This window comes from Guyanagaster necrorhizus (genome assembly GCF_019112545.1).
Source record: "Guyanagaster necrorhizus MCA 3950 unplaced genomic scaffold BT62scaffold_1, whole genome shotgun sequence".
NCBI classification, from domain to species: Eukaryota; Fungi; Basidiomycota; class Agaricomycetes; order Agaricales; family Physalacriaceae; genus Guyanagaster; species Guyanagaster necrorhizus.
The window spans coordinates 2,803,538-2,822,226 of NW_025064880.1; the positions used below are offsets into that span (position 1 = coordinate 2,803,538).

Consider the following 18,689-nt stretch of genomic DNA (forward strand, 5'->3'; position numbering starts at 1 on the left):
CACTCTGAAAACGGCCAGATATGGGGACAAAGCCTGGTGGGAGGACAGTTGATGGCTTTGGATCTGCATTTGACATATCACTCAGTGAAGAGTCTGGCGGACGGTCATTCGGTGACCCTAAAGGACTTGATAGACCCCAGGACGGCGGCGCGCTTCCCTGGCTCTCAGCAGCAGCAGATATATAATCCAGAGGTTTAGATGCCGCATAATATGACGATACTCTGTCGTCTTGACTGCCAGCCTGAGGCGTAGAAGGCCGGCTGTGAGCATTCGGAGAACTGTGATGCGCATGAGAAGTCTAGGCCATTCACATGTAGTATACATACGTAGCCGAAGATCCTTCCTGATCTTGCCGTTGAACTGTGCTATTGGAACCTGCATGCGACTCTGACATCCTTTCCTTCAGAGAGGGGGACGAACAAGAGAGAAAAGAGTGGGTAGCGAGAAGGGAAGATAAGCGTCCACCGCCAACATCGGGATCCTGAAACCAGGAACAAACCAGTTGTTGGCGTGCTCTGTCATCTGGCAGAAATCACATGAACTTTAAGGGTAAGGTACGGTCGCTGGGTGAAGTTCGTGCGTTAGCAAAATGGGATAGCTTCAAGCTTGACTTGCCCTAAACACAGCACGTGACTCTGTCGCGTACACCGCAAAGCCGGTTTACGAGACTAGTTCAGACCCCGAGCTCCTTCAAATTTATACCAATGTGACATCGGATTTTCATATGGCTAGCTTTCATTGTGTTTCCAAAACAGCCATTTAACGCATAACCGATCATACAAAGGCATCCTGCCTGACCATCGCGTAGAAAATCGGCGCTGCGGGTAGGATAAATCACGTAGCCTCCGAGTCCAACTTGACTCATATTATATATTACCAGTACACCTGGCTTATGTCAAGGAGATTCATCCACATAGTTATGATCAACATATATTGACGGAGCCCGAAATAACGATACAATAATCAGACGGTACAGAAGCAGAAGACAACATAATGATAAGTATTAATGGTATGCACCTGGGGATGGTGGCCAGAAGGTACGCGGAGTTCATATAGGGCGGAGAGAAGGGCATGAGGGGCGAGAAAAGACGAGAATTTTTAAGCTAGGGACATCCATGAGGCTCATATTCTCCTAGAATATAAAACCGAAGAGCATACCGTGTACGGGACCATGAGCGACGAGTCAATAACATGTGATAACGCTTGTCCCGCATCCAGCACGTTCCTGGCAGAAACCGTAAATCAGAAACCATCTCAAGGAAGGAACACGTACCTCTACATCCGCATCGACTTCGTCAGGCAGAGGTGCAGCACCTACAAGCATGGCTGCTAAGAAGGAAAAGGGATCAATGGCTAGCGATGAATGCGAACTGGAAAGATGCTCACAAGCAAGAAGAGCGACTACGAGGGATTTGCACTGCATGGTGACGACTCGGATAAGGAGCCTTCGCAATAAGTACCCAGACGACAAACCATAATTGGACGGACGTTTGTTGGAGGGTGGTGGGGGGAGGAATAGGATGCGGGAAAACAAGCGTACTGCCGGTTTGAGAAACTTGATTGATCATTGATGGTAACAAGCGCTGGGAACTCCTGGATACCGATAACCAAGTTGAAAGCGCTATGCAGGTAGTCGAAGTGTATGTTTTAAGTGAACCTAGGGAATCAACGTAAGGCAACAGTGGTTTCTGCAAACGCGCAAGCTGCAACAATCGATGGAGAGGAGAGGTGTTCATGCCAGTGGGCAAACATACCGGATACCGGAAGGGAATGACGAGAGTATTCGTCGAAAACAAACGGATGCCCCGAATAGGTTAAACAGCTCTATTTTGAGATGAGAGAGATCAGGCTTGGCTGCTTGGGTGCAGTGGGTGCCAATTCTTTGAGATAGAAGACTTGCCCTAACGAATCATTATGCATGCAGGGACGGATCTGCGTGAGGATAATGACGAGCCTGCGATGAAGAATGCGCTAACAAACGGGATGGCTCGTTGCCCAGCTGACACCTGGCAACAAAGTTGCTGCCAAAAAAATAGTTGAAGAAGATTCTTTGAGATCACAAGCGCGAGCATTCAATTCATCTGAAAGTAATGTCAGTAGTAGTAACAACTGAAAAAGATGATATTACAATGTAGAGGCGGAAAGAGGAAGGCCCAGTCACCATTATGCGTTTCATCAAGCGCGATCCAAAATTTTTGCCAGATTCGTACCCGAGTGTCTTTTCCAAGAAAAAAGAGGAAATTACTGATGATATTATGTCACCTGGGTTCGAACCAGAAACAGGGTAGACCAGGACTCCTCGACTGTTACGCCATAATGCCACGATGATTGCGTCGTGGCTCGGCACTATAGATATACCCCCCCTTCCATCTCTATGCCTTAGGATGAAGGTGACCCGGAAGGCCACGGATAGGCAACGGACAAGCAGGTCAGAGCACGAGACATTCTACGGATGTATCATTAGGAGGCCGATGTGTGTCAAAGGAGCGTTCAGTGGGGTCGCCGTGCCATCTTTGACGGGGTACCAGTAGACCTGCAGACACGAAATCGGCAAGGCATCAAAGCGAAGAAACTTTTCCAAGTCGCCAGAAATCTTGGGCTGGCAGACAATTCTGGCAGTATTCTCTTCAAAGCCTGGAGAGAGCGTGCAACGGGGAGGAGACATTGAGTCAACGGAGCAAAGCTCTAGATGGGAAGCTTAGGGTTTAAAGTCATATACTTCCCCATGGCCAAATTTGCGGTGGATGTGATCTTAACGCGCTTGCTTTTTCCTCAACACCAACACCATCTTCATTCTTGTCAATATGATTACGCGGCACACCCATCGTCCTCATTCAACAATTGAATTTGGAAATTCCATCATTTCCCAAGTGGCTCATGACCAGCACCGCAATGTAGTAATAACAAAAAACGCAATATCATTTCATTATCAATGAAGATCCCTGACAGGTAATGCGATACTATGACAGAAAAATGGCAAGGGCAGAAGAAATAGTCAAAAAAGCAAAAAATCATGAGATTAACGTTCGATTCACGATGTAACCGTTGCTGAGGTATAGATCACACATTTCAGCTTAACATATCCCTTGTTAGCCAGATCCATGTTTCTTTCCCGATGGCAAGAAAAGCAAAAGCAACAAAACCGTGGCAAGATAACATTAGCTGGGATTGAACCAGGAACACGGGCAGAGCCTCCCGACCGTTACACCATACGTGTACATCCTTAAGTCCTGTGATCAGAATAAGCATCTAGGGATTGGTCACAGGGCAGCAAACCAGGAAACGCCAATTCCAAGCGCATATAATTGAGAGCCGATGCGCTTCAAAGGGGACGAGATGGACCTACGCGCAAACCGAGCCGTTTTCACATTTGTGGCAGAGAGGACCCTAGCCCAAGAAATAGATGAAAGCAAAGCAGGGGAAAAAAAGGTAACGCGAAAAAGCTTGGGATAGCTCGCAAGGATGTGGACCAACATCTGTTACGCTTAGAATGAAGGTGTTCGAGTCCCAGTGTGCGCGCGATCTTGGGGCGGTCAGAGCAATATAGACATATAGACCGGTAGAAAAGAAATCAGAGAAACGCCAAAGCAGAAGAATCTACAACCGTACCTGCACTAGCAACATGTTCCAGGCCGACCCCCGTTCGGTGCAAAGGTACAACCACGATTCACCGTGGGCAAAGGTCGACCTGAACACTGGAGTTAGTGACACCCAACATCGAAAGAACCTCCAGCTCGGACATTTCTCCCCAACATTCCTGGTGTGCGTAGAGGATCCCGGCAGCTTCAACAGGACTGGCCTCGGCTGATGCTCTCTTCGGAACGGTCAGTAACCTGGACCAAGGATAATGAAGCACAGTTCGCCTTATTCGAAGGGAGAAAGGCGGTGTTTTGAAGCTTCCTGGTCGTGGTTGATCTACAGGCCAACGCGATGGTGATAAAGGTGACGACCACGACGGTCAGAAGGGAAGAGTGAATGTTTATCTAAATATGCTATGAGCAGTTTCTTCGGGAAGGATGGAACACTATACTGACGTGCCAATAGCACATGGTCCCACATCCACCGTTGTCCTGGTATAAATCGTTTGAACCCCTCGGAGGGTCTGAGAGGTGGAGTGGATGGATGGATAGTCTGATCTAGCTACGAAGCAGGAAAACTACGTCTACCCTGCCCTAAACCGTCACGTGCTACGGCCCGAATCCGCCTTCGCCTGATCCCACCTACACTCCCATCGTGACTCAGCATACCGGCACAAAGACGAAAGTGTACCTCTGGCTCAATGTATATATACTTCCTTGAAAATCCACCTGGTACAGGAGTGCCACGGCTACTAAGAAGGAAGGATCAATAGTCTGGCACCAACGTAGACTAGAAAGACACTCACGTCGGGTACGAAGTGTTCGCACTGCATATGTTAACGGGAAAAAGCTTCCGAGTCTAGATCCATCGTTGATAAGACGCCGAACTATCCTGTAGCAGTATTTTAGACACCCTAGTATGGACCTACGAGAAAATAATGATGAACCCGCGACGAAAGAGGTAAACTTGAGAAATAGCAACGAAATGGAGGCCAAGACGTTATCTGTGACATAAGATTAGCTCAGCCAGAAGAGGTGTATACCGCCCGCACATCACAAACAATGGCTAGAATCAGAAGTTGGTGGACACAGGGTCGAATCGAACGGCTGGCAATAAAGTATAGAGATGCCCATCGTACCCGTACATACGGCGGATACGGGTACTGTATATACGGGCCCATACCCGTACCGCCAGCGGTTTGGAAATCGATTTTTACGCCGTATTTGTACGGGTATTGTATGGATAGGTGAAATTTATATGGATGCCTATTATTTTTCGTATGTGATGAGTCAAATGAATGAAATAAGTCACTTTAAATAAAAACTTTACTTGCTCCAGGTCAGCACCCTCTCATATGATGCCCGTATACGGGATACGGTCAAACCCGTACCGTATCGTTGCCCTTTTCTCATATGATATACGGCCGTATAAGGTACAGCCGTAACCGTATACGGAACGATGGGCATCCCTAATAATGTAAAGGGTAGAAAAAGGGACGACGAACGAAAGTTTGATATTGTGAGATGAACATTTGGTAGAAAAACATGCGGTGAGACTGAAAAGGAGATGGCTCCAAAATGTGAAGACGTGGTAATCGGTTACCGCCATGTATTTCTTGCAGAAGAATGCCAGCTAGATCCATAGTTACCAGTAAGAAAGAATGCCTGTTGTCGTCTGATGGCATTAGCTGGAATCGAACCAGACATAACGCAACCGGCCCGAACATCCCAGCCTGTTACACTATAATGCTACAATGATGTCGCCACTGTTCAGCATTATAAAGATACCTCGCCTATCCATGACGCGAAGGTACCCGGTAAAGGCAGAGGAGAAGCAATCTGGAGGGCGGCAATTCTAAGGACATACCGTTAGGAGGCCAATGTACTTCGAAGAATATGAGATGGACGAACCCTGGATACAGCATTGACAGTAAGCCACAGCCCTTTCCTCGTCTTGTAACTTATATGAGCAGACCAATAGGGAAGAACGTAGCGCAAGAGGGTAAGTAGAACGTTATCGCATTGCATAGACTCACAACGAATGCCGATCAAAGTGTTTCTCCGTCTCTCAGAAGAAAGACGCGCATAAGTCACTTCCTGCTGAAGGGAGATCAAGCCTTGGAGAGAACAGAGAACGTGGACAAGATGGTCAATTTCATGGAACCAATGGCTGCATGATTATTGCTGGAAGATAAATGCGCCTACATTCTTGGCGACGCGATACAATTGGTATAATGTTCGCATGAAGGTACAAGCTGGACCTACAGTGGCGAAATCATCAAGACGTCAACTCGGGGGAAAAGACACCTAGAGAGCTAATGTTGGTGACACTTCACGTCAAAAATCAAAGCATGCATCCCCATTGACCCTAGTCCGTACCATATCTACCTTCCGAATTGCCTAACAATCCTGGTGCGGGTAGAAAATCCCAGCAGACTTCGTCGAACATAGCTACGACCAGGAGTTTGGCTGGAAATCGAATCCTTCGTGGGACTGAAGAAAGTCATGCATATCCTGGGCGTTGATTCCGACCATGCGATGCTGATGCCACTACGGCGCTCGTAACTAACACATTAAGACGAAAGAAAACACGGGACGCATGTGATCATCACGACTACGGAAATTGAAATTCAACCCTCAGTCGTACATGCCGCGACCCCCTGAGAATAACAATGTCTCGACGACATCCAGACCTCTCAGGTTTCTTCACATGCAACCTATCTTATCAGTGCTTGCGTTGCTACTGGCGTTCAACGACAGGTACAGCTTGGATACTTCTGGGGCCTCGGGATGCAGTAATTGCTTTCTTGTACGTGGCTCTTCCAAATACGCGTTATCCTAACAGTATTCAAGAACGTTTCAGATTCGCACGGCGTCGACGTTATATACGTGACTCGTAACTTCATTCAATCTTGATCATTACGAGGAAGACAATAATAGACACGAAACGGACAGGGTGGTTACCAAGCATTTACATAAAGAACATGAATATAATTTAGACACTCTAGTACCGCTCACGACACGGGAAGAGCTGCAACGAGAACAGCGAGAACACCAGTAGAAATCACACAGATTCCGACTCAATCTTCATCGAGACAACAATAGCCTGTTTCAAGCCCATCAGTAACGAAGTATCCATCAAATATATATCTAGAAACATACCTTATCCTGCGCACGGTGGCTGTGTGCTCTTTCAGACCTCAGTCCGCTGGAGTCAAGTGGTGGTAGGTGGAAGGAATTATCAGCGGTTCGAAACTCTTTCCGTGCATTTAGCCTATCATCTTGAATGAACATCTATGAACACCGGCAATTTGGGATGCAGTACGTACATTGTTAATAAGGAAGTGATGAACACTATGAACAAAGATTAAGATCAGTACGATGGATCTAAGATCATGTCAACTGATATTTGGGGAGTATACAATCGATGCCGAGGAATATGAGAGTATCCGGGCAGAGTAGAAACTATGACATGATCCATTAGCACTGAATTCGCTCGGACCGAGCAGGGAGGTTGCTCCGAAATTTCTGTTCGTACCGTGATAAGAATTACCACCGAATACAAGCTATGTGAGCAGTTGTCATGTGGTTGCGACGAAAGTACAAATTGATTTTCTCCCCACCTCGTAATGAACCCAGACATCAGAATCATCCGCATTAATGTCAGGACTATTGTAATCGTGCTGTCGAAGAAACAGTTTATGAGATGTAAACAAGTGAATGAATAGACTGACTTGGGAACGGCTGAAGTGGTCCGGCCTTTATTCAGAGAGTAGCACATGGCGGCGGATGTCATGAACTCGGCTGTTACACTTGTTACAAACAAAGAGACAAGACCGCTCTATATTGGAATAAGATACTTAATGGGGTGGGTCCATGATTGAACACGGACCTTGATGTCCGGTTGTTGGCCGAAGGTAGCCATGCCATATCTGTTGAATTATCATTGGCGATGAGTGTTATAAAAAGCTGAATGCCTACATCTGTCTAATCAGGTCTACGGGACTGTCGTTAAAAATAAAATATCACAACAATCAGTATCAGAGACTTACATATCCCGCAACCTAGCGGGTGTTATAGTGGTCAGAAAACGATCTATATTGGAGAATAGATGGATTCTCTGTACCTCCGTTGCTTACAGTAACGAGAACCTGAAATGGCGAAAACGGCAGTCATTGAAAGAGACACGGTAATAGATATTATACCACATACAACCAACCACAGTACGACTCGATGAAGATGTTGTCCAACTAACCATGTAACTCAGAACAGAGCTGGGCATCAATAAAAAGAAACGCACATTTCCATAAACGCACAGCATACATCCTACACAGGACATGTATTTCAAGTCAACGGTGAATCGGAAAATGCGAATCCTCACGCTTGAACATAGACTCGAATAACAATCTGCCAGGGCAAAGCTTCAGAATGAAATTCACGATGCGACAACTTGAAGGATTAGGTACGTACACAAAGCAATATGTGCAGCTATGGTTGAATACGGGATTCAATATCATGACCGTATCGACACAAGAAGCGCAAACCTTAAGGCTCCTACGCAAGAATCAAAATTTAGTAAAGAAAGTAAAACCATTTTCGGAACCAGATAAAACACACCAAAGGACGGCGCTCCCAAGAAGAGCGTTAATGTCCCCAAAGTTCTTGAAAGCATAGAAATATGAAGTGTAGGCGGTAAACGCGACATCGAGTGTATCCAGAAACCTGGTGCATGACATTCAACACGGGACATCGAGTCGAGGAAACCTTACCAGATGGCCCCTATCTACTCGTCATCAGAAAAAAACATTAATATCAATGCACCTTTCGAACGAGATGCAAAACGCGTGCGCACAGAAACTTTAAAAAACTGCCCGTCATTTGGGTAATTTTTGAAGTACAGTGTGGATTGGAGACTTGTTATGCCAAACAGACTGAATCGGCGTTAGTGCTAGTTCAGCGGTGAGAAGCAGAGCAGAAAACGTACATGTTGGCCAACGTAGCACCGATAAAGAATGCACCGAGTGTATTTTCGACCGATGTGTGTTTCATGGATGTCGAGGATCAGAGAATGAACAGCCAACGCCTCGGGTGGGTCCCGCTATTTGAGCAAGAAATGAAGTGCACCCGGGGCCGAGATTGAACTTGATCATCATGAGATGCGAGGGGCTATGAACCACTCGGTGTAATCGAGTTGGCGATTTCACGGACCGTGTTCAACCATCGGAGAATTGATCAAGCCTCAAGGATGATGATATCCAAATCTCCGTTGGTGTCTAACCTTGTTCCACGAACTTTGCCAAGGGGACACTGCGATATAGGTTGAAGATGTGCCGTCAAGCGCACCGTAGGAACGTAGAGCGCGCGCTGTTTTGCATGAGATGGTGACTAAAGCGGTCCATAAACGACAAGGGACAGTCCACAGATATCTAGTCCCTCGGGACCAGTTCCCAGATATCAGATGTCAACATAAATAACTCCAGGGCTGTCCGAATCTAGACACCATGATGCCAATATGAAAGGAATATGATCGGCCTTCCCTGTCTTTTTGCTCTCACTGAGAAATCTTCCAACGCATCGGCCCGCCGGAAGAGAGTATGGGCACCTCTTTGGTCTTCATCGTATGAACTTATTGGGAGTCGGGGGGCTGTCCCTGCAACGCATGAAGCATGCGTTACTCATCATTTTCAGGAGATGAACAAGAAGCATCGGCAAGTAAAGATGTGAGCCAGAGTTCCGTTTTGAATGGAGTCCAGATAGAAAGATACCCGTGTGGCTATGCTAGAGCACACATACCTCGAGAACTTTCTTATCCAGCATCTTTAAGAGGCTTGTTCCGGAACACCAATGTTGACCCTCATCTCCTTGTTATCATGAAATTGTCAGATGAGGGTTCGAATTCCGGTATGATATCCAACCGAAGTTTGAATCACAACTAATTTGATGTTCTAATGCAAGTAGAGACAGTGCGTCCTCTCCCATCTATGAGTTCTACATCAATTCATGCCGTATTCTCGAATTCCAAACTGCCCAAGTCCGACGACCTCACTTCCCCGATGATTAAAGTCTGACGTACACATAGGAAAGCCCGTGTATTGCGAACGGTAGAAACAAAACGGTATACGAAGCTGTAAGAAGAATACATGGTGTAGGAAATATGCTGGTTCGCGAGGTCACCCTCAGAAGAGGCAGAGAGACCAAGCCCAGTTCGAAATTCAGAAAATAAACATGAAAACGATGTCATAAAACAGTCGAACACTGAGCGCACCGACTTCTTCGATGATACAACCTGTGCAGAGCTGTTTGACATACTGGAAGAGAATAACTGTACGAGACGGAAAATGGATCAAACATCAACAAGGTTAGTGTTGCGGTAGCCATCGCCCCAATTATTACTGGCGTATGGTTCAGTGGGGAAAATATCGATCAGCGTTGGAAGAGAAATGCCCGCCGACGAGTTTTAGTTTCATCAACCGAGGCCCGCGTGGCTGAAGACGTGGTCATTGTAAGAACGGTCTTGACAACCTGGTTGAATGGTACCATCGAAAAGGATAATCAACTGAAGTCAGCACGTATTAAACAGGCAATAAGGGTATAGGACAGGGTGTCATTCACAGTGAAGTGAAGAGCAAAGGAGAGGAACGAAGAGAAAAGCAAGGAAAGATCTGTATCGAGCGGCTTTTATACAGACCTATATCCTGTAAGGGAGGACCTTGACATAAGAACAGGAGAGGAGCATGCATAGATATGGGTTACTTGGAAAATGTTGGCCCTTAGTGTTGATAATGAGTTACCCTGTGTGGAATGAAGGGCAGACGGTCTGAGGAACGACTGATGTAAGGCCCAAGTTCATGGAGGTCTTTGATGATGCAAAGGGTACCAGCCTGCAGACAGGAAATTCACAAGACGTCAAGGTGAAAGAAACGATCCCTGTACCTACCATTTCCAACCAGCCGCTGTTACCCTAAATCAGCGCATGCATCTCTTGAAAGGTTTCAATTTATTCGGCGGTTATGGCATGAAGGCGAGGGTCAAAAACTGAACAGAGTGTGTTAAATTGAACACATCGGGTACGAAGTGTTCGCACTGCATGTGTTGACGGGAAAAAGCTTCCGAGTCTAGATCGATCGTTGATGAAACGCCGAGCGATCCTATGGCGGTATTTTAGATACCCTAGTACGGGCCTACGGGAAAATAATGATGAAGCCGCGACGAAAGATGTAAATTTGAGAAATAGTAATGAAATGGAGACCACGACGTTATCTGTGACATAAGATTAGCTCAGCCAAAAGAGGTGTATACCGCCCGCGCATCACAAACAATGGCTAGAATCAGAAGTTGGTGAACAAAGGGTCGGATCGAACGGCTGGCAATAATGTACAGGGATGCCCGCCGTACCCGTACCATCAACGTTTCGAGTTTTACGGCCGTATTTGTACGGGTATTGTACGGGTAGGTGAAATTTATATGGATACCTACCATTTTTCATATGTGATGAGTCAAATGAATGAAATCAGTCACTTTAAATATAAAGCTTACTTGCTCTAGGTCCCCATCCTCATATGATGCCCGTATACGGGATACGGTCAAATCCGTACCGTACCGTTGTAGCCCTTTTCTCATACGATATACGGCCGTATAAGGGAGGTACAGCTGTAACCGTATACGGTACGGTAGCATCCCTAATAATGTAAAGGGTAGAAAAAGCGACGACGAACGAAAGTTCGATATTGTGAGAGGAACATTTGGAAGAAATACGTGCGGTGAGACTGACAAAGAAATGGCGCTAAAGTGTGAAGACGTGGTATCGGTCATCGATGTGTTTCTTGCAGAAGAATGCCAGCTGGATCCATAGTTACTAGCAAGAAAGAATGCCTGTTGTCGTCTGATGGCGTTAGCTGGAATCGAACCAGACATAACGCAACCGGCCCGAACATCCCCGCCTGTTACAATATAATGCTACAACGATGCCACCACTGTTCAGCGTTATAAAGATACCTCGCCTATCCATGACGCGAAGGTACGCGGTAAAGGCAGAGGAGAACAATCTGGAGGGTGGCAATTCTAAGGACATACCGTTAGGAGGCCAATGTGCTTCGAAGAATATGAGATGGACGAACCCTAGATACAGCATTGACAGTAAGCCACAGCCCTTTCCTGGTCTTGTAACTTATATGAGCAGACCAATAGGGAAGAACGTAGCGCAAGAAGGTAAGTAGAGCATTATCGCACTGCATAGACTTACGACGAATGCTGATCAACGTGTTTCTCCGTCTGTCAGAACCAAGACGCGCATGAGTCACTCCCTGCTGAAGGGAGATCATCTGTGCGGTTCATGGAGCACGATTCAGATCCACTTTTCTTTCCCAGTGGTGAAAAAAAGGCTGAAGAAATTTGCGAGCGGCAAGATGACATTAACTGGGATTGAACCAGGAACACGGGCAGAGCCTCCCAACCGTTACACCATACGTGTGCATCCTTAAGCCCTGTGATCAGAACAAGCATCTAGAGATTGGTCACAGGGCAGCAAACCAGGAAACGTCAATTCTAAGCGCATATAATTGAGAGCCGATGCACTTCAAAGGGGACGAGATGGACCTACGCGCAAACCGAGCCGTTTTCACATTTGTGGCAGAGAGGACCCTAGCCCAAGAAATAGATGAAAGCAAAGCAGGAAGAAAACGGTAACGCGAAAAGCTTGGGATGGCTCGTAGGGCTGCCGACCAATATCTGTTTAGAGACAGGCATCTAGAAAGAAGGTGGGAGTCGAGTCCCAGTGTGCGCGCGACCATAGGGCGGTCAGAGCAATGCAGACATATAGTCCTATAGAAAAAAAATCAGAAAAACGCCAAAGCAGAAGAATCGGAAACCGTACCTGCACTAGCTACGATTCACACATGTTCCAAGCCGACCCCCGCTCGTGTAACTGCGATTCACCGTGAGCAATCGCCGACCTGAACACTGGAGTTAGTGACGTCCAACGTCGAAAGAACAACCTCCAGCTCGGACATTTCTCCTCAATATTCCTGGTGTGGGTAGGGGATCCCGGCCGCTTCAACAGGACTGGCCTCGGCTGATGCCCGCTTCGGAACGGTCGGTAACCTGTACCGAGGACAATGAAGCACATAATTTCGCGATATTTGAAGGGAGGAAGGCAGGTGCTTTGAAGCTTCTTGGTCGTGGTTGATCCACAAGCCAACGCGATGGTGATAAAGGTGGTGCGATCACCATGTACGACCGTCCGAAGGCGTCCATGGACCACACTATCATGGGAAGACAAGGAAAAGTCATAGTGGGAACGGCGCACTTTAAATTCCCACAGCTCCAAATCGCGGACATGTGATCTCGACGCGTCTAAATCTCTGAGATTCCGAATTTCAATTTCATTACTGGAACACCTTATTTCGTATTCGTTGGTTTGCCAGATAGTAATCCGATCTGATTAGCGCTCCTTGAGTTGAGATAAGTACCGACTTCAACATATCGTTGTAGCATACCAAATGCCTGAAGGCCATGACACAGATCACAACAATATACCTAACCTAGTCACAAATGGCTACATCAGCCCACCACACCCGCCTCGATGAATCCCTAGAATATAGCCCCACTAGGTTGAGACGTTTTTCATCTATAACAACGGGGAAATCCTCATCCGTACGCGAAGGAGAGATCTTTGACTCTTCTCTCTGTCAAAGAACTCGATATAAGAGAAAGGAAGCCAAAACATGTAGTCCCACACACCATCATGATCTTCCGATACCCGAGCGCAACATTGAATGCGACGTCAATATTCCGGAGGGCAGGGATATGCGCGCACCGCAGTGCGATCCGAATGTATTGCGGAAGGTAGCCGTTCGACTATGAGGGAGTGCTGGGGTCAGTCAGAGAATAGGGCACATGAAAATAGGCATACGTGGAATACGACATCGATAAACGGAAGCCCATCCAGGGCCTTGAGATATCTCCCCGGACTCTTTAAGCAGGAGCGATTCCCGCGGAGGATCTGGTCTATGTTCACCCCGATGGAGGTCTGGAAGGCAGATTCAAACGGGATGTAAAATATATGGCCGTCCCACATTGGCGTTGGGTATCTGTACGTGATGGTGGCAGAGACGCGGTGCCCATCTATAGGTGGGTTGAAGGTCTGCCAAGATTCAGCCAAAGTAGTTGGTCTGCATAGCGATGCAAACGTACAGTGTGGATGGTTGTTATGCGGAGAGTACCGGTCAACTCAAAGTCGAAGCAGGTTTCCGTACAGGGTATTACAATCCCCTCTTCCTCGCTGGCGACCTGTAAAAACCAAACGAGTCGGACAGAGTGGGAAAATCTTGGACACGACCCACTTCATGTGTGTTGAGGTCGTAGACAAGTTGATCAGGATCATTCTAGATAGGTCGGTCAGAAGAAGAAGACCCAAAGGATTCTGAACACACCACATTGACTTCTTCTGTGCCGTACGAAGCGAGCTGCGAATAGAGTCCGATGAGGGTGGTTGGTAATTTGCGTTTCGAGCCGTTCACCCACCAATAGCTCAGAGCCATATGTAGAAGTTCCATCATGATTCCCGAGTGAGGAAAGGTCTGGTACCGAGGGCTTGCGGTCCTGGAGAAAGAACGACTTGAACTGATCAAGGGCCATCTGTGATTTCCGTCGAGTGTCGGAAGAGTTCATCAACAGCAAGGGGAAGAGATAAAGCAGTGGCGGCTTTGACCTCTCGACATCGCGGTTTATGTATGATCAATGGTAGCATTTACTACGACCAAGACAAAGGCACGAAGAGGTCACGGTGAGAACACGTCATCGAATTTATTCCATCAAAGGAGGACGAACAAAGTATAATAACGGCAGGTTTGTTCCATTGTTCGTGCTTTGTTTCGTAGCTCCGATGTGAGATGCGAAGAGTCCAAGAAAGAGAAGACAAATGTACGGAAAGTCACCGGGCTGGAGCCTCAGAAATAGTACGATTTCTATGAAGTTGGACCTTACTACCAGTCCCCCTGCGCGATACCTTATGACAGTCTGCAAGAAGCCATACGGGGAATAAGATAGTACAAGGCGATTGCAAGATTGTGATTGCTGCTTTGTTCAGCAGACCCGGGTAAAGGAAGCAGCCGAATTGGGGAGCGCATATGCGAAAGTCAGAAAAATGCAACAGAGGTAAAATCTAATCTTGAAGAGAGGTTCGCTAGATAAATGGGCAAAGCAATGCTACCAACAACGAAAAAGCTACGGCCAAGCGTCCGAAACCTGCCCTGAAGAACACGTGATCATGACGCGAAGCCGTATTAACTTACAAGAGCGCACACTGGATGTTCTGAATGCGATATTACCTAATCCTGACAGTCAGCAGGCGGCACACAAAGAACTTTATGGGAGATGCGATGGATCTTCATCTAGGTACTCAGAGCGACGAACTCTGTACAACTCAATGTCCTGATATTTAGCTAGGTAGTACAAGGCGTATGGAGACGGCCGGTATGCTGTGGCCTGACAGGTTTGTTTTGCACTCGATTGACTGGTTCGAATTTCCGCTGACCATAATCAAAGCGTAGACGTGAAGATAAGAGAGACAGAAGCCCGGCGCAAAATGAGAATATTGATATTCTCATAGCGCACTACACAGGTCTTAACATATCACGATTGGGAGCCTATGTTCTTGCTGTGTCCATCAGCTCGGGAAAATCAATGTCTGTTCGAAATCATGATTACAGGCGATCCCTGGCAGTCAACCCCCACTCACCACTGACGATTTCTATGTTTGTAATCTGCACTCACTGTGTAGACACCGGACGCTGATATGTACTACTCTCTGCATACTTACCTAGCATGATTGTCCATGTTTCCTGGACCACAACTAGGTCGGCCTTTGCCGACTGGTCACCGATCACCCCGACTTCGCCGATGTGGGATCATTATTCAAGATAACAACCTTTGTTCTCCATTCTCTCCATAATTTCCTATAGTTTCAGCCCGCATGAAGGATCCTCTATAACTCTAGGGCCCTGTATAACGCTCAGTCTGTTCCTCCCACCATCTCGATTACTATGTCGATTTACCTGTGAGTCTTTCCCTTAGTGCCCTTCCATCTCCGCTGAGCTTCCAATCACCAGTATATCCCTCACAATATACGCTTCCACCTGTTTGGCACTGGATGCCACTGACAGCGCTAAGTAACCTCGTCTTCAATCGCCATCGTCAGCTCGTGGCTTACACTTATTTCGCAGTGCCACTCCTTCTACATCAGTGATACTAATAGGCATCTTGGCAGGCGGCGCCATGCTGTTCATATTTATTGCTGCTGCTGCTGCTGCTGTTTTGTTCTGTCGAACTCGGGATTCAATACCATGCTGTAGACGCCGGCGACGACCTCAGCCTGAGGCTGAGCCTGTGCGGCGTGGTCATAATTTTGCGGGGGTATCAGAGGTTGGGGAGCGGCAGTATCCGCCACCGTATGAAGGGCGCGGAAGGACTGGCACTATGGTATAGCGGGAAGGAAGAATATGGTAGTGATGGACTTCGAGCGGTCACCCTGGTTGGCAAAACAAGAGATAGTCTTTTTTCCGTTGTATCCGCAAACTGTAGGAAAGGTCCTCCGCTAGGCTGAATCTTCTATTGGTTCTCTCGATGAGGAATGTCATAATAAAAGATCATTGTGGAACCCTCATATATGCACACACAGAAGAAAATGTACCATAAATACAGACTCTCATTGCGTCGTCACATATCAAAAGATTCGGGACAGCAAAGGCCAACCTCTGCCCACCATATCTGGGCCGACGAGTCTGCCGAGTAGAGCGAGATCAGATTCAAGTGCTCCACACTCCTGACGATGGGGAAGTCGGTGTTCGTTCGAGAGGGACTAATTTTCGGTGCTTCTCTCTACGGGACAGTAAGACTCCAACGACGGGAAAAAGAAGAGTCACCCACCATCAAAATCTTCTGATACCCGAGCGCCACATTGAACGCGACATCGAAATATCGCCCTCCAGTACTTAGGTGGGCGCACATAAGAGGGATGCGTACGTATTGCGGGAGGTAACCATTAGCCTGAGGAATTATCGAGTGAGCATCAAGGCTTGAAGAAAGACAGACAAGACATACATGGAACACGACGTCGACGAACTGAACTCCCATCATGTCCCTGATATACTCACCCGGGTTTCTCAAGCACGCATGATTGCCCTGAAGGATTTGCGCCATACTTACACCCACCCCGCGAGGACAGCGCACGGAAGACTCGAAAGGGACACGCGTCCTCTTCAGCTCCCACATCGGCCTATCAAACGAGTGGGTAACGAACCCGCTGGTGTCCCTTGCCCAAAACTCGGCCATAGGTATCTGTAGTTTAGCATTGAACAAGTCTAAGGCATTTTGGGAAAGTGGGAACTTACGGGTGGGATGGTGGTGATGTTGAGATCCCCAATAGTAAACCCGCTGAGCAGGCAGAGTCTTTCGTGGGAATTTCCGGGTACCTAGGGGGTGGATGAGATGCGCTGGGTGACGAGCGGAAGCGTAAGAGGCGTACTGCATGTGTGTTGATCTCGTAGCTTATTTGCTGGGGGTCCGTCTAACACAAACAGTTAGGTGGCAGTTAGCAAAAGTAATGAAATCAGTTACATACAATGGCTTGTTCCAGGCCATATGTTGCGAGCTGTCGATGGGATTGTCAGCTGCATCTGACATAAGGCCCTGTTTCTTGGACGTACGAGTAACTCAAACCCAGGCTTCAGACTTGGTTGACTGCCGTCGAGACGGACTAACAAAAGATCTTCGGGCACCGAAGGCCGGGGGGCTGGGCGAATGAGCGGTGTAATTTGAACGAGCTGTTGAGGCTATTTTACGATGAGGGATGAATACATGGGCTCAATGCAAGAAACTCACAGATCTACGACTCTGGGGACGAGCTGCCTGCGCTCCAGAGGAAGACGTCATTTTGATATCCGAAAAATCAAACAGAGAAAAGTACGAAGCCTCAATCCAACACTGATTCCATGCTTATATAGGCGTGGCAGCCACATCTACTTCGAATGCCACCCTGGAACAAAGGTAAGAAGGACGGCAAATGAGAACAAAGCAACAGAACATTCTTTCAGACCATTGTTAGTACCGTTGTCTGTGCCACATTGAGTGGCAAACCTGCTAAGTGGAAAGTCTTCCGGAGCAGCGGTAAGCGGGAAACTTACCTAGGTAATATAGACATGATGGCAATTTCACAAAGGTGCCTAGCGAGGAGAGATTCCGTTATCGATCACCCAAGGTACATCGACACGGCCCTGTTATCCTGTAGGCGAACGTAGATCACGGAGAGCTTTAAGGATTAAAGTCAAAATCAAATTGTATGAAGAATGGTAATTGTTTTCATATTTAACCTGCAGTTTCACGGGACACCGATGCAGCTGCGTGGCCTATTTTCTTGACTTCCACATGTACACAAGACTGCTAAATGCTCTACTACGACAATGGACTAGGGGATACTACCCGGCGAAGAATATGAAATATACTTTATGTCTGGGGTAAATTTTTGACTCGGCTGAAGCAATGTGTTGACGAATTTCAATAATATTGACAGTATTATGAATAATGAGGCTCCACCAAACAAAAGAAACATTGTCTATAAGTCGGAGAGCAAGAAGTAATATAACCGTGGGGTGCTAGCGCATTTAAGAACCAGGCCAGCACACGAAATGGACGTCACCCCAGCTGCAATGAATCTGCAAGGACCAAGAACTACTTCGCTCCGCGCGCTCATGCAGAGTAGCCATTCGTTCGATTCGTCCAACACCACCTCGTGTGGTGCGGCAGCCCGCGACCAATGACTGTCCCAGTGGAGGAGTGATCCTGGAATATCGGGACGCCCCCTTCTTTCATGACTCCCTGGACGTGGATTTTTTTTAAAAAGCTGCTTTCCTGCCCTTTTCCCAATGGCGGCAACTAGATTCGAACCAGGCGAGCCAGAGTTACTGTATCTCGTTCCGCCATACCGCCGATAATGCTATGGCCGGCCCTCACACATACATAGTGGATGGGGGCTTGATATCAGATATCTACTGGCAGCCAAGTGTTTTTGTGTTGTACCGACCAAACAGTGACGTGCCGATAAAAGTGTTGTGTTGG

General features: G+C 47.3%; 9 protein-coding genes across 9 annotated transcripts; 4 read left to right on the plus strand and 5 right to left on the minus strand.

The window, feature by feature from the left end:
• Nucleotides 1-1,158: 1,158 nt before the first annotated feature.
• Nucleotides 1,159-1,418, plus strand: BT62DRAFT_925833 (uncharacterized protein; the record flags this gene model as incomplete). Its single annotated transcript, XM_043184897.1, has 2 exons — nt 1,159-1,329; nt 1,387-1,418. A coding segment is annotated over exon 1 (156 nt), but the record flags the coding sequence as incomplete, so codon positions are not given.
• Nucleotides 1,419-2,920: 1,502 nt separating this feature from the next.
• BT62DRAFT_57545 (uncharacterized protein) lies at nt 2,921-3,673 on the minus strand. The gene is made up of 3 exons (XM_043181455.1): nt 3,610-3,673; nt 3,347-3,523; nt 2,921-3,230 (listed from the first exon to the last, which is right to left on the minus strand). Exons 2-3 carry the CDS (start codon nt 3,474-3,476, stop codon nt 3,070-3,072), a joined length of 291 nt encoding a protein of 96 aa, XP_043046777.1. The 5' UTR covers nt 3,477-3,523; nt 3,610-3,673; the 3' UTR covers nt 2,921-3,069.
• A 729-nt stretch (nt 3,674-4,402) lies between these two features.
• Nucleotides 4,403-5,182, minus strand: BT62DRAFT_57394 (uncharacterized protein). The gene is made up of 3 exons (XM_043181442.1): nt 4,909-5,182; nt 4,631-4,844; nt 4,403-4,582 (listed from the first exon to the last, which is right to left on the minus strand). Exons 1-3 carry the CDS (start codon nt 5,043-5,045, stop codon nt 4,493-4,495), a joined length of 441 nt encoding a protein of 146 aa, XP_043046778.1. The 5' UTR covers nt 5,046-5,182; the 3' UTR covers nt 4,403-4,492.
• Nucleotides 5,183-6,757: 1,575 nt separating this feature from the next.
• BT62DRAFT_57351 (uncharacterized protein) lies at nt 6,758-8,864 on the minus strand. The gene is made up of 19 exons (XM_043181441.1): nt 8,563-8,864; nt 8,431-8,509; nt 8,348-8,361; nt 8,196-8,300; nt 8,123-8,132; nt 8,049-8,066; nt 7,960-7,985; nt 7,879-7,904; nt 7,791-7,828; nt 7,705-7,729; nt 7,631-7,642; nt 7,560-7,575; nt 7,471-7,510; nt 7,313-7,419; nt 7,202-7,261; nt 7,117-7,144; nt 6,982-7,043; nt 6,908-6,932; nt 6,758-6,852 (listed from the first exon to the last, which is right to left on the minus strand). The coding sequence occupies exons 1-19, from the start codon at nt 8,625-8,627 to the stop codon at nt 6,820-6,822; spliced, it is 789 nt and encodes a 262-aa protein (XP_043046779.1). The 5' UTR covers nt 8,628-8,864; the 3' UTR covers nt 6,758-6,819.
• A 550-nt stretch (nt 8,865-9,414) lies between these two features.
• BT62DRAFT_1070917 (uncharacterized protein) lies at nt 9,415-10,543 on the plus strand (the record flags this gene model as incomplete). The annotated part of the gene is made up of 6 exons (XM_043178706.1): nt 9,415-9,479; nt 9,537-9,609; nt 9,658-9,693; nt 9,748-9,902; nt 9,953-10,139; nt 10,417-10,543. Exons 1-6 carry the CDS (start codon nt 9,449-9,451, stop codon nt 10,541-10,543), a joined length of 609 nt encoding a protein of 202 aa, XP_043046780.1. The 5' UTR covers nt 9,415-9,448.
• Nucleotides 10,544-11,700: 1,157 nt separating this feature from the next.
• Nucleotides 11,701-12,524, minus strand: BT62DRAFT_57844 (uncharacterized protein). Its single transcript, XM_043181479.1, has 3 exons — nt 12,451-12,524; nt 12,178-12,398; nt 11,701-12,061 (listed from the first exon to the last, which is right to left on the minus strand). Exons 2-3 carry the CDS (start codon nt 12,365-12,367, stop codon nt 11,853-11,855), a joined length of 399 nt encoding a protein of 132 aa, XP_043046781.1. The 5' UTR covers nt 12,368-12,398; nt 12,451-12,524; the 3' UTR covers nt 11,701-11,852.
• Nucleotides 12,525-13,075: 551 nt separating this feature from the next.
• Nucleotides 13,076-14,301, minus strand: BT62DRAFT_990163 (uncharacterized protein). Its single transcript, XM_043190206.1, has 7 exons — nt 14,100-14,301; nt 14,009-14,041; nt 13,919-13,960; nt 13,770-13,865; nt 13,489-13,719; nt 13,317-13,433; nt 13,076-13,261 (listed from the first exon to the last, which is right to left on the minus strand). Exons 1-7 carry the CDS (start codon nt 14,244-14,246, stop codon nt 13,118-13,120), a joined length of 810 nt encoding a protein of 269 aa, XP_043046782.1. The 5' UTR covers nt 14,247-14,301; the 3' UTR covers nt 13,076-13,117.
• A 543-nt stretch (nt 14,302-14,844) lies between these two features.
• Nucleotides 14,845-15,500, plus strand: BT62DRAFT_999338 (uncharacterized protein; the record flags this gene model as incomplete). Its single annotated transcript, XM_043190792.1, has 4 exons — nt 14,845-14,972; nt 15,028-15,069; nt 15,128-15,331; nt 15,401-15,500. 4 exons carry the CDS (start codon nt 14,845-14,847, stop codon nt 15,498-15,500), a joined length of 474 nt encoding a protein of 157 aa, XP_043046783.1.
• Nucleotides 15,403-16,177, plus strand: BT62DRAFT_57872 (uncharacterized protein). The gene is made up of 3 exons (XM_043181482.1): nt 15,403-15,633; nt 15,686-15,745; nt 15,800-16,177. The coding sequence occupies exons 1-3, from the start codon at nt 15,620-15,622 to the stop codon at nt 16,059-16,061; spliced, it is 336 nt and encodes a 111-aa protein (XP_043046784.1). The 5' UTR covers nt 15,403-15,619; the 3' UTR covers nt 16,062-16,177.
• The last annotated feature ends 2,512 nt before the right edge of the window (nt 16,178-18,689 follow it).